Source organism: Saccostrea echinata, unplaced genomic scaffold (assembly GCF_033153115.1).
Source record: "Saccostrea echinata isolate AGI-Se365-2 ecotype Australia unplaced genomic scaffold, CSIRO_AGI_Sech_v1 ptg000052l, whole genome shotgun sequence".
Classification (NCBI taxonomy): Eukaryota; Metazoa; Mollusca; class Bivalvia; order Ostreida; family Ostreidae; genus Saccostrea; species Saccostrea echinata.
This window is the reverse complement of record NW_026889801.1, coordinates 3,614,613-3,627,993: the sequence shown is the minus strand read 5'-3', so window position 1 is coordinate 3,627,993 and position 13,381 is coordinate 3,614,613. Positions and strand designations below refer to the sequence as shown.

General features: G+C 30.6%; 1 protein-coding gene across 1 annotated transcript in view; it reads right to left on the bottom strand.

Moving 5' to 3' along the window:
• Window positions 1–12,805: 12,805 nt before the first annotated feature.
• The window catches only part of LOC133204275 (cell death abnormality protein 1-like), a 54,967-nt gene continuing 54,391 nt past the window's right edge, over window positions 12,806–13,381 (bottom strand). Inside the window, exon 9 of the mRNA XM_061340014.1 lies at window positions 12,806–13,133. Within this exon, the coding sequence (XP_061195998.1) occupies window positions 12,970–13,133 (164 nt within the window). The 3' untranslated portion in view covers window positions 12,806–12,969. The remainder of the gene's footprint in view (window positions 13,134–13,381) is intronic.

The window sequence follows — 13,381 nt, the reverse complement described above, 5'->3', positions numbered from 1 at the left end:
CTAAGCAATGCTTTCTTCCTCTTTCCAGTTCTTGTTCATTCTTTTGACGTCTGCCTCCAAATCTCTCCGCCAGGTCCGTAAAAAAATAAGGTCCGTAAAAAATATGAATTTAATCCAACTATAAATCCAGATAACCTGAAGATTTCATTAGTAACTCGATTACGTAATTTACACACAGGTGATTTCTGTACAATTAAATTACACTTAAAATGCAGATTATTCAGCAGTGTTTAAATCAGCTCTGTAATACAATTCATGTGCGAAGAGAGACAAACATCGTATTACAAAATAATAGACATACATTATATGATCTGTACACGAATAGAAAATGTCACTATTTCTTTTTCTCTAATCATGAATGGACTTTTAAATCAAGTAACATCAAAATACTAATTGCGTGATACAAAGACTTTTCGATTAGCAAATTAATTTAAAAAGATAAATTCTAGTGATTTTGCTTACCATTCTTGGGTTGGAAAGACGACATGGAGTGTATGATATAAGGAATAACAAATGTTTCATCACTGCACGTACAATTCATAATAAATGCATAATAAAGAAGAAATTTTAACATAACTTATAATATATGATGCATTTTTATAGGCTGTGTTCCCTATGTGAAAAGTATATAGTAATACACCCATGCATATACAAATGAGTGTTTTATGGTCGTATATTTTTAAGTATTAAATGTTCCGTCATAATTAAAATGTCTAAACTACACTATACATAGTGACGTAAAAATGTATACATTGCAACGTACTCCTTACTAAATATTTGTACTTTTAATCTATTTATTATGTTTATATTTTTTAAAGAATGAGTAAATGTATATTAACATATATTCAATGCAATATTCAATAGGTTTTTAGATAATCATAACAGTTCAAGGGTATTACAGAGTATGCATAGTTGCCTTACTTTTCCATACATGCTTATCGGTTAAAATAAACATAAACTGTTCAAAAAAGTGCTGAATTGTATGCAAGTCTGAATATGTGAAAACACATCTGGTAGAAATTTTAGTGTGATCAATCTTAGATATACATTAACCTGTACATGTAGTGATTAAGGTAGAGATTGACAGGTTGTCAACAAAAAAACTAACCATTGAAATTTTCTGAATTTTATATATGTTTGTGTTGAGTCTTTGTTCTAAATCTTATTAAAAATTCAAGGTAGGTCATCGGGCTACTTTAAGAGAAATTTGATAATTTTGATATAGCCTTCATCACCCACTGAAGAGCTGAAAAAGCTGGGTAAAATAATATAAGAAGATATGAAAAGGGCTATAAAATTTTTATTGATATATCAATTATTATTTGTCTTATATGAATTCAAACATCTGTCTATATGAATTAATATTTGACATCAATCTTAAAATTATCAAGCATTGTAAGTGAAAAACAGAATTACATTCACCAAGATAAATGGTCAAATTACGTTAAAATATTGCCTGTTCATTGCTCAAAGACTCACACTTCTGCTTCCAGTGTGAAAAAATTACCCATCAAATTTCTTTTTTTATTGTATATTATAGTTAGTCAATAAGTATCTTAAATTTCAGGAAAAAATCGTACTACATAATGGGGTTTAATTTCAACCTGTCACAAGTTTATTATCTTACACCTTACCCTACCCCCTTCCTTTACAAAGGATGCACTTTTGAAGAATATGGTGACTAAGAGAGATTATCAAAGAATTCATCAAAATATTTCACAGAAAATGAGTAAATTCTTTGTAATTTTCTTCTAAATTACATTTTATATCACAAAAGCAAATATTTATACATGTACACCCTATAGCTAGACACATGTTGCCCTGGTTGACCTTTTTGCACTTACATTCAAAAAGATATGAACTTTGAAATTCCTTTATATCGTTAAAATTGACTTTGATAGATTTATTATACATATGATTCTTGGATGAATTATCAATGACAATATCTTTTGACCAATTCTGTGCATAAATAAACTGGTCTTTTAATCTCCCTTTGACAACATTAGTATTAATTTCACTTTCCTTCAACAATTCCTTTTTCATTCCAAATACACCTATAAGAAAACCCAGTGATTATGAAGTTTTGTAAACAGAATCAATCCACAGTATGTTATTCTTGTTTTAAAGATATTCAAATAAAAGCATGAATTATGTGTTTCACTGTTTAATGATGACTGCTTGGTCATCAGTAGTCAGATATTAATACACTAAAGCATCAAATGGTAAAAAGTGAGGGGAAATAGAGTGATTCGGTTATCATTACATACATACAAAAATAGTGTAATAATTTACATAAGAACGAATAATCTATTAAAGGCAATAATTTGTAACTTTAAAGTATAGATTTTACACACAGGTTCATAAAAGTTAGAGGAATCCCACCATAAACTGTATATGATGGTGTACAACTTTTAAACTCAGGATGTAGTTCAACAAAATAAAGTGAATACATTCAATAATATCTAAGTTTTTCTTGAAGTCCAAACTCCTCAAGTAATTTCAAGAAAATTGGAATGTCATTTGATTCAACATTATGACCTGCAACTAGAAAAGGATGGTTTGATTTAAGAAAATCTAAGAAATATAGCAATGCTTGATGAATGTTGATGCTACATGTACATGTATTACCATTAAGATTCATTTGGAAAATAAGATAAACTTGTTATTTTGCTAGCTGTAGCTTTTTGGCTTATTGGCTGACGAAGATCAATGTAAACATGTATGAATCTTTAATTGCCATCATATGCAGCCAGTTGTGTCATGTTTAAGGAACCAGACAATTCTGTTGATTCTATGTCAATACAACAAAGGTGTTATTTTCAGAAGGAGCTCCAATGAGCGGAATTCATTCTGTATATTCAGATTTTGAAGCACATATCTAATGGGTTGGATACGTCTGTTCCTCTTTACTGTATCCTTCTGGTAGTTCTTTTTTCTGAAATGAATAAATTATTTTAATATTTAAAGAACTAAAATACATGTATTACTTCTTTCTTACACTGCAAACATGGTATGACTATGTTTGTATTATGAATATAAGACATTTCTGTCAGATTATACTGTAGCAATACATTTTTTTATATATGTATTCATCAAATTGTCATGAATCGTTTAATCAAATGCATATATAGTCGGAAAATGTTTGGATCAATGAAGTGTCTTAATAAAAAAAAAACTTGGTATATATAGATAAAGATTAAATATTTTAATTTCTCAATGTAGCTAGGTCACACTCTAAGGTCAAGATCATGGGGTTAAAAAAAGAAATAAACATGTGAAATAAAAGACCCAGCACTAATTGTTCAACAGTTGAGGCCAAAGGATAAAGTTTTTGTGGAAAAAAAAAACTACATGTACCTGTCCATGACACATTTTCAATGCGAAACAATACATATAGCAACTAGCAACATACTGTATGTTTACTTAAAAAAGCAGGCTTCATATTTTAGTGGCTTTGGTGCAGACAACAATGCGCTAATTCATGAATACTGCTAAGAAATCATTTATAAATACAATATACAGCAGGGACATATATAGCGCGAATTCATGATTTTGCCAACAATTCCACACCCAGTAATTGCGCAAAATTTTAAATACGCCAATTTATGTACATGTACAGTAACTATTATATGTAGAATTAAAATACATTTTTTACATCATTCTTATTCCATGGTTTTTAATCCAGTTTTGTTCCTAATTACCTTATTGACATAATTCCAATATTCTTTTGTAACACTGCAGATGACACTTGATTAGCCAAGGATCATGTATGTCCATAAGATCTGTAACATGAAGAAAAGAGGATAAAAATAAAGTAGATAACTTGATCTACATGTATTTAAAAGATATTGTAGAATTTATTAACAATTCTGATTTAATTCGTAAATTTAATTTTTTTGTAAATTTAGATATGATAATGTGAAGAAGTCAGTACATGTATTGTTAAAAAACCATGTCTCTTATAAGTTTTTTAACAATACTGACTTCTTCAGATTATCATACCAATTCTTTGGTGTTTTAGTTGAAACAATCACATTCAAATTAGAAAACATCTTGACATTTTATAATTTTTAGTTATTCAGTTTTTAATTCAATTTACAATGTTTTTTTTTTTTTTGTATGTGTACACACAAGTATTTACCGGTACATATGTACATATATTTAAGTCAATAGAGCACCTGGCTAGTGATGCAGGGGTCCCAGGTTAGATTCTCAGTCCAGCCATACATTTTCCTCCTTTCCTGTCACACATGTATGCTACTTTATGTACAGTTACTGTAGCAGATCTGTCTTGAATTTTCCTGAAATATGTATATGAACTTTGAAAAATTATTGACTTGAGAAAATACTTCTACATGACTGTATACAATAGTTTGTACGTTATGGTGTGTAACTTAAAAATATAAGGACTAAAAATTTGAAATTTAATAGAATTATAATAATATAAAACACCTCCTTTTTACCCCCCCCCCCCCCCCCTTATCAGAAAAATTTCTGGATTTTCCCTGATACATGTGCAAGTGTAAATTGAAAGGAAAAAATAAGAGAGGAAACAAATTAAGCTTTACATACAAACCAATGGCTACTTTGGAGTTAATGTCAAAAGAACCCTTGATATTCCTCTTTCCAGATGACACTTGATTTGAATGCCACATTATTTCTGCAGAGAATGCTGAATACACTGCCTTAGCCTAGTCCATATCTTGCTTCACCTGTTGTATTTAATATTTCTTTTAGTATTTATGATATCTGTTTATAATCAGGGCTCTTTTGAGCATACAACAGATACATAGTTACATAAATTTATTACATGTGCATAAATATTACATAAACTTGCATAATTATTTACAAAAAGAATTAAATACAGCACCATTGAAACTGTAATTCATCATCTTTGTATATGGATCATAAGTTAACAAGTAAAATACTTAATATGCAATGTTAAGTATTAAACAGGTCCAGTACAATCAGTACATTTAGCTGCATAGGTAGAATTACCTACAGATGGCTACTGTAACTTTATTTAGCTACTTCGGGTAGCTTTATTTAGCTATTTCAATGCAACTCTTTACAAATTTGCTTTTTATTTCAAAAAGACAAAAGATCTAGAATCGCAAGTTAATGTCCACTATTATTTATACAAAGGATTAATATTTAAAAAGCGATCCAAAGCAGAGAAAGTTTACACATTTCTGCATTTGAACGCTTTAAGCAAAATATGGATTTATATTGTTTGAGTAACTTTACACAACCTCGTGTGCATTTAGGCACCGAAAAGTATGATTACTTCACATTGTGCAAAATAATTACCAATCCAGCCTTTATCATGTTCACCAGAAATATCTGGTCTTGTTATTTCATTCAAGAAGTAATAGTCTGGTCATGAAATAAGTTTGACTTTGTAGCTAAACAAAACTACTTTAGGTAGGTAAATAAACCTATGTAGGTAATTCAAGCTACGTAGATAAATCTAGTGTCAGATTGTACCAGACCTGTACGTTAAACAAACATGCACCATAGCCGTAAATATTCACTTGATGTATCTGAAACGGACACTGCAAACAAATAATTTGTTCTGCAAAAAAATTACTTCTTCCATCATACCAATTAACATCTGCAGGGTTATGGTCTTTAATGTCTATATTAAACATCAGGCACAGAAACACGTACCGGGACACACGTGGTGCTGCAGTGGACAAGGAGTAGTTTCACCAAAATTATGTTCATGGTCGGTATAATCTCACTTCCATTTCGATTTTTATTAAGGTGCTTCAATTTTGAGGACCGTGAAGATTTAATATGTATGGAAACTTTGTCTTTTAAACGAGGAAATTTTCTCGACTGCTTCGTCGGCCATCTTGTAGCATAGACAATAATGTGTAAATGAGGACTATTATTTGGCGGCGTTGCGGAATCCGGAAAAACAGCACGTGCTAATATGCGAATTCTATCAATCACGTGATTGCTATCGGTCTCTACCTTAAACGTGAGATAAAGTACATAATTATGAATAGACACAGCAAAATTATTGCTACAAACATGATATCAGAAATGAGACTGTGAAACGATTCTATAACTTTAAACTTTAAAACAAGACTAAAGAATAGGAATAAAGTTGAATTCCTCTCAAAGCTTTGGGTAATTATAAAATATATTTTACAAGGAATAAAAGATAGGAAATAAGAAGTAAATGAAATATCAATGAAAGAAAATTAGCCATTAAGACAAATACCTTTTTAAGTATATTTATCGTCTGCATTAAGGGAACTGATTTTCCCTCAGTTTTGGCATATAAAGAATATTTTGTTCCGCAAAGCAAGGAAAGCGACACTCTCATCGAACGTTAACCATGTAGTCTACCCGATATCATTTACAATACCATTGATAAGAAAAAAATGAATTCGTGCATGTTCAACGATAAGGGTATGTACCAACTTTTCATTTGATTTTTTGGTATTAAATGACTAGCAACACCATTACATAATTATATAGTAGATTTTATTATCTCACAATGCCTCTGTTTATCAGTTCGTCCGTCCGCCTGGCTATCCGTCTGTTCCTCTCTCTCTCTCTCTCTCTGTCTTTCTCTCTCTCTCTCTCTCTCTCGATGCAAGAACCAGTTTTACAGAGGTACGTGATTTTAACATAAATTACATGTAGATTAAACTCTCACACTACGTGTATTTTGTTAAATTCAGCTACGTATTTTGCCCTCCTTTGATTGCATGGGAAATATTTTCTAACTTTACAGATATTCAACAAAATTGATCTTGGAGCTTGACAGAGAAAAGTCCCTTCTTTCCCATCATAAATTTTCCAGTAGGAAATTTCTATTCATACATAATTCGAACTAAACATATAAAATATCCATAATACAAATACTATTTGAACATTAAAAAAGTATATTTATGAAATTACCTTCGAGAGATCCATCCATCGATGTTGTTGTGTATGAAATATTATCTGATACCATTGTTGTGGTGCATATAGCATAGGGATCTGGAAAAAAGAGATTTTATGATGCGTTTAAAAATAAACACCTCACCTCTTAACGGTTCATGATTGTTTCAAATTTTGTAAAGCGAAATAATATAAGATTCTTTGCGACTGGCTTACAATTATTACACTATTCAATATTTTACAACTCTTGAAAATTTATACTACCGTTTCTTGATCTGTTCGCAGAAACTGAATCTACCTCTAAATAACCTTTCTTAGGTACTTCTGAAAACAAAAGTTTATATAAAGCCTTTTAATACAGAATCTTCATTTAGAGACAGCTTTGAAAATACTAGTAAATATCAACAATGTCAAAATCTGAATTATACAAGAAAATGTTTTTTTAGGAAAATAATTTTGTTATCATAGTTTCTTTTTTTGTATTTGAAAAAAAATGGAAGTTTTACTGATTTATTTACAAATCGATTTCGATACAAGGTAAACAAACATAAAGTATGAAACTTAATAAATACTGTATGATGTATGCACATGTACCTGTACAGCCCTGAACATGATGACAATACTGTTCCTCGCATTCACATTCCCTCTGACAACTCTCTCCAAAGCCTGGATATCGACAGGGTAAATGACAATAGTCACCAAAAAATCCAGTCTCACAATCTGAAAAAATACCGGAAGTCTATAGTTGTATAATGAGTATGATTGAAATAGCAAAGTTTTTGTCCCCAACAGGAATGAAATATTATCTTTCCGAGCGAGGCCATGCAACTGCTTTCTCCCAAATACCAAATCTAAAACCTGTTTAATTTATAGAGAATATTTATTAAACCAGATTATTTAGATCTTTCTATGGACTAAACAGACATTGAAAAAAAAAAAAAAAAAATATATAGATAAATTATACGTTATCTTATAACCAATTGACTAACATTAAATAGTAACTTAAAATAGAGCAATATTACATATATTTTAATAACGAAATTCTACTCCATGACTGTCAAGATCATTATGGACCCATGACATAGCCCATGCTTACCTAACATCAGCGCACTGCAGGCTTAGTATTAGTAAACATCGCGTATGGTTTTAAGAGATTTAAATTTAAGTTATGATTAGTCCGGCTTATCTCGGTTCACCATGGCTATGTACGGACAAAGACGAACATACCCTTTTGGAGTATAATAATTCAGAATATAATACGGGTAGAGTAAATGCCTCACTTGGTATATCTTAAATTTACTTAAACTCCAGTATTAAATGCAAACAATGATGCAAACATTGGCTTCACTAGCGACCAGAATTGTTTTACTAAAGCTGTAATGATCCTCAAAAAGAGGAAGGGGGAGAATCTTACTCTAAAGTTTCTGAAGCAGAGCTAGATTTTGATGACAATGTTGATTTCAAAAGATTAATAGGAAGGTTATCATCTACTCCGAATGTATGTCAGCAGAAAAAAGAGAAAGTAGATTAATAAGATAACATTTTAAATGACATCAATACATCAATTGATGAAGATGATATCATAGGGGATGAGGCATGGGCAACATAGGCTAGCATTGCCAGCAAAACGTTTACTTAAGAGTATGATCTGAGTATGATTTTAATTTTAAACCGAGGCACGTTACTGACAGATCAGCTGATTTTACAGGGATTTCAGCGACAGCCTCGGTGAAAGTCAGCATTTCGTAAATTCTGTGGTCGTTACAATGACCGTGTAAACAGGTATAACCATTCATTGGGTCATAGTTTTGGTGACAAACAGTTGATCTGGCGGTCCGGTGTGCAGACTGTTTTCGAAGGCCGTAGGCCGCAGGCAACAGTTTGCACCCCGAGCCGACAGATCAACTGTTGTCTGATACCCCTATCAACAACTGCTATACCCGCATATTAAAAACTTTAAATCATTTTAGTATACAACATTAACTCTTGAATTTCCTTTTCTTAGAATTGTACTATCACAACAAATAAAATACCGTTTGTGGTTTTAAACTCTGCATCATTTATTATGGCAACCTCGTGTGATTAAGCAATTCAATATGGTATGGATAGAGTACAATTATTTTTGCAAACAAAAGAACACAGGTCATTTAATATTCACCCAGAATGCTTAATGCATTTTTCGGAATATTTTAGCGTTTTTGCTGCGTTTACGTTTTAAGATGGCCTTAATTCTTTTCCTATGCGGCTGCTATGCGTACATCGTCAATTTGATTTTACACCAATTAAACGATATAATTGATTACCTGTTTTAGTGCCATTTGATGACAGTGTGTTCTTAAAAATCAATTAAACAGTTCCAGTCAAATAGTTGCCAGGTAGTCAAAATGATGGAATATTTTCCATATAAAATTACATAGGACTATTATATTGGTTTATATAGCAATTGATGATAGTGTACTCATTTATTCCTATTTTTGAAAAAAAGGTTTAATATTCTCAATTATTTTCTCAGTAAATATATTTTAATTTTAATGTAATAAACAAATTCTAAATTACTATGTTAAGTTTTCAGATATTGTATTAATGTGCACTGCAAAATTGTATTTATATTTACAAAATCTATACAAAAAGAAATTATTTTAATCACTGAGTTTTCGTATAAAATACTTACCGGTACATATATTGAGGACTTCATTCCACTCAATACAACAATCTGTTCGACCTCTATGAGATGAATACAGAAAGGAATAACTATTTTCTGCACAAATAGGAATTATTCTGTGTGTGTGTGTGTGTGTGTGTATGTGTGTGTGTGTGAGAGAGAGAGAGAGAGAGAGAGATACCTTATGCTTTGCTGATTACAGACAGCTAAATGAATTATCAATAAAACTGAACAGAAACAACGGTACAAAATAAACTCCATCCTTTATTTACACAAGATAGGTTTAAATCTAACTTCAACATCAATTGAAATGGTTAACATAGTAGAATTAAGTTATAATAATTTAATTGTTTGTGTTCACTTATCAGAACATTCAATAAGATGATTTGACCTAGAGTATATTCCATATTGCAAATCATATAAACATTTCCCTTCTAATGAAGATCTGATTAATCTATATATCCTGAAATACTTTTAGCACTGTCATTATTGTGTGGGAATGTTTGAATAGGAACTACAGGATAAGGAGATCATATTTGGCATTGGCATATTGACACTTATTTAACATTTAAAAAAATGATCATGTGCACATTTTAAGTGTATATTTTCTGTTTTCTATCATAATAAGCAATTTTATCTGAAAAATATCCAAAGTGAAACGAAGAAATCTTACAAAACAATGAGTAGTAAAACACAGTGAAGGAACACAGTATGACCTACTGTGTCTGCATTGATAACAAAAAATCCTAAAACCCTAAACTGAATAATGTATTGATTTCAAAATCGATTTCTACCAAAGAACCATAGGGAAGTTATAGTTCATAAAGATGTTTTTTTTGCAAATACTTCAATTCAATTTTCATATTTGAACATTTTGATACTTAATGTTTGCAGATTCTCTCTCACTTTTAAGACAGAAAATGCAAGAAGTGTGTTAACATTGCCTTATATCTTTCCACTTAGAGAAGAAGTAATACTTTTTCACAACAGAAAAAAGGTATTCTGCCCACAGTCTTCCATCATTCATTTCTCTAATTATTGCTAATGATTGTTTGTTGTTTTAAGAAAAATGCAGTGTTAACATACAAATTCAACTTCAATCAAAACTCAGCATAATGAAGTTTACTCTAAGATCTTCTTTCTGCTAAAACTGCGTTTTACTTTGCCTATGAAAAACTATCAAGATATATTAAGAATTGCGTCAATACTTTACTTTGAAAATTAGATGAATAAAATGAAATAACGTTTCTTGGCCGCTTAAATCTCTGTATATTTTCGGCTTCTTCCTTGGACAGCTAAATTAGGGAGATGAGGATTCAATTTTATTCCATCAACAGTTGAAGCCCTTTTTTAAAGTTGAGAAAAATAAAAAAAAAAAAAATAGGCCAGTGTCAAAATATTTTTTCTGAACAAAAATAAAACCAGAAGTGAGGACATATATACGAGTAGATTCAGTTTTGTTCAAATGAAAAAGGTATAGATAACAAAATATCTACAAATACTAAACATCTGTGAACAGGGCATAAATCACGGGTCTCCAAAATTCCAGACGTGTGATCAGATGCCTAGGAGGAGTAAGCTGTTGTCAGGTCATACCTGCCGAGAGCACTTTGTATTGATCAGGTAGAGTGAATATTTCTTAGTCAAATTTTAAGTATTAAATAAAAATCAAAACAATAGTTACGTATATATCAGTCAAAATACGACTCATTGATTAATTACATTTGTCATTATAACGAGTATAAAATTTACGAAATGCTGACTTTAAACGACGTTGTTGAAATCCCAGTAATATCTACTTATTTGTCAGTAACCAGCCTCGGTTTAAAAATTGATCATACTCAGTGCAAGCTCTTGAGTATCGAAAAAGTTGGAAGACATGAATACCATTTGGAGATGATAGTGGAAGAATAGATATGGAATGTGGAACAAATTCAGGGGGTAAAGATGTCTCAATGGAGTTCAAGGAAATTTATAGGTAATTTACATCTTTTAAAATATTCTGAATAGAGGAGGGTGGATTTGAGTTTATAGAAAACATGGCCCCTCGTAGGAATTATGGGTTCATGGGACTCAAAGGAAGTGCAAATTTTATTCTTTATAGCTAAAGAGCCACCGATTTTCAAATTAATAAGGCAAATTATATATCCTCATGTATAGAGAACTCATTACGGTTTACATAGAAATGAAGGGAATAACATGCTCTACGTATGAACAATTTCTAAAACGAGATAAATTATTGACAGTCAAGTTGATGAAACAAGAATATCAACAGTCTCGTTTACAGTCATCATTTCGTAAGTTCTATGGTCGATACACTGACCTTGGCAGCAAATATAGTCTATCATTAAGTCATATGCTGATCGACTTTTTTCATAATAAATGTTAGGCCATTAATTACACATCAAATTTTTAAATCAAAATTCATTTTTCCGAGATACTTAGCTATAATGTATCTGTAGTCACAAAACAGTAAAACTGTAACCAATCAGTAGGATTCAATTGTCTCTAACAGGATTTTGGGGGAATTTTTTAAAAACATTTTTATTTTGATAGCTATAGACTGACAACCAACTTTTATTTGTATGTGTGAAATATCCGCGAGACTTGCACCTTATTCTTTCCCGTATTTCTCAGTGCGAAAGCTCTCTCTCTCTCTCTCTCTCTCTCTCTCTCTCTCTCTCTCTATATATATATATATATATATATATGAAGAATATATCCTTACTTCCAATATTTTTCGTCGCAGAATAATGTTATCTTGATAAATTGACAAAAAATCGTCTGATTAATGATTTAAAATACATTTGCATTTTTGTATTTTTACAACCTCTGGGTTGATTCAGACAAAGCATAATAGGTATTGTTTGATATATTTTTCCAAAGACTTGTTTTGTATCCTTTACCTTTTTTTCAGAAATGGTTGCATCCCTCTTTTTAAAGTTCTAAATGTAGTTTTTGGAAGGTTTGTTAATCGTTATATTTTCCTTTCTGACTGTAAGCTTTTTTTTTTTTTTTTTTTTTTTTTTTTACATTCATGCAGGTTTATCTTAAATGAAGAAAGAATGGAGGTATACTACCATTAAATTCTTTAAAAGGAAGTCACTCACAGTTTGAACCATTTCATTTATCTAAGAATTGATGAAATCTTTGAAATATGAGAAAAATAAACCACGAAATTTCAATTTTAGACTTGATTGTATTTGGTAAGATTTTATTGATATACATGCTCCACTTAAATATGTTCCAATGATAGGGAAATATTTAAATGACTTTAAAGACTTAATAATAATAATAATATAATGATAATAATAATATCGATTTAAACTATAGAAATAAATACAGAAAAAAAAAAAATTATATCTATCAAGAATCCATAGTTGCTGCATAGTTCTGTATTCTTTAGGTTACAGTGTACAACAAACCAGATGCAGTCTTGTTTTGTAGAAAAATGAAAGATAGATATAAAATATAAACTGGAAGATTGCTATAATACAGAGGACAATGGTGCTGTACAACATTGCGTCTCTTCTTCCTGGATGTTTTGTATTACTGCAAAGTCTACTTGAGTCTGCAAAAAGATATTATATAAAGTTAGAAGAAAACGTAAAGAAAATTTCTTCAGATTAAAGGATATGTTGGATCGAAAATACAGACTTTTAATTACTGTACATTTCTGAACAGCCTATTTCCTTGCACAGATTAAAGAGAAAAATGGATTATCAAAAACAATTATCGAAATTATTCATTTTAACTTGTGTGGATGGCAATGTCCAAATAAATTACCATTCATTATTCAAAGGAGTTGCACTATTTCAA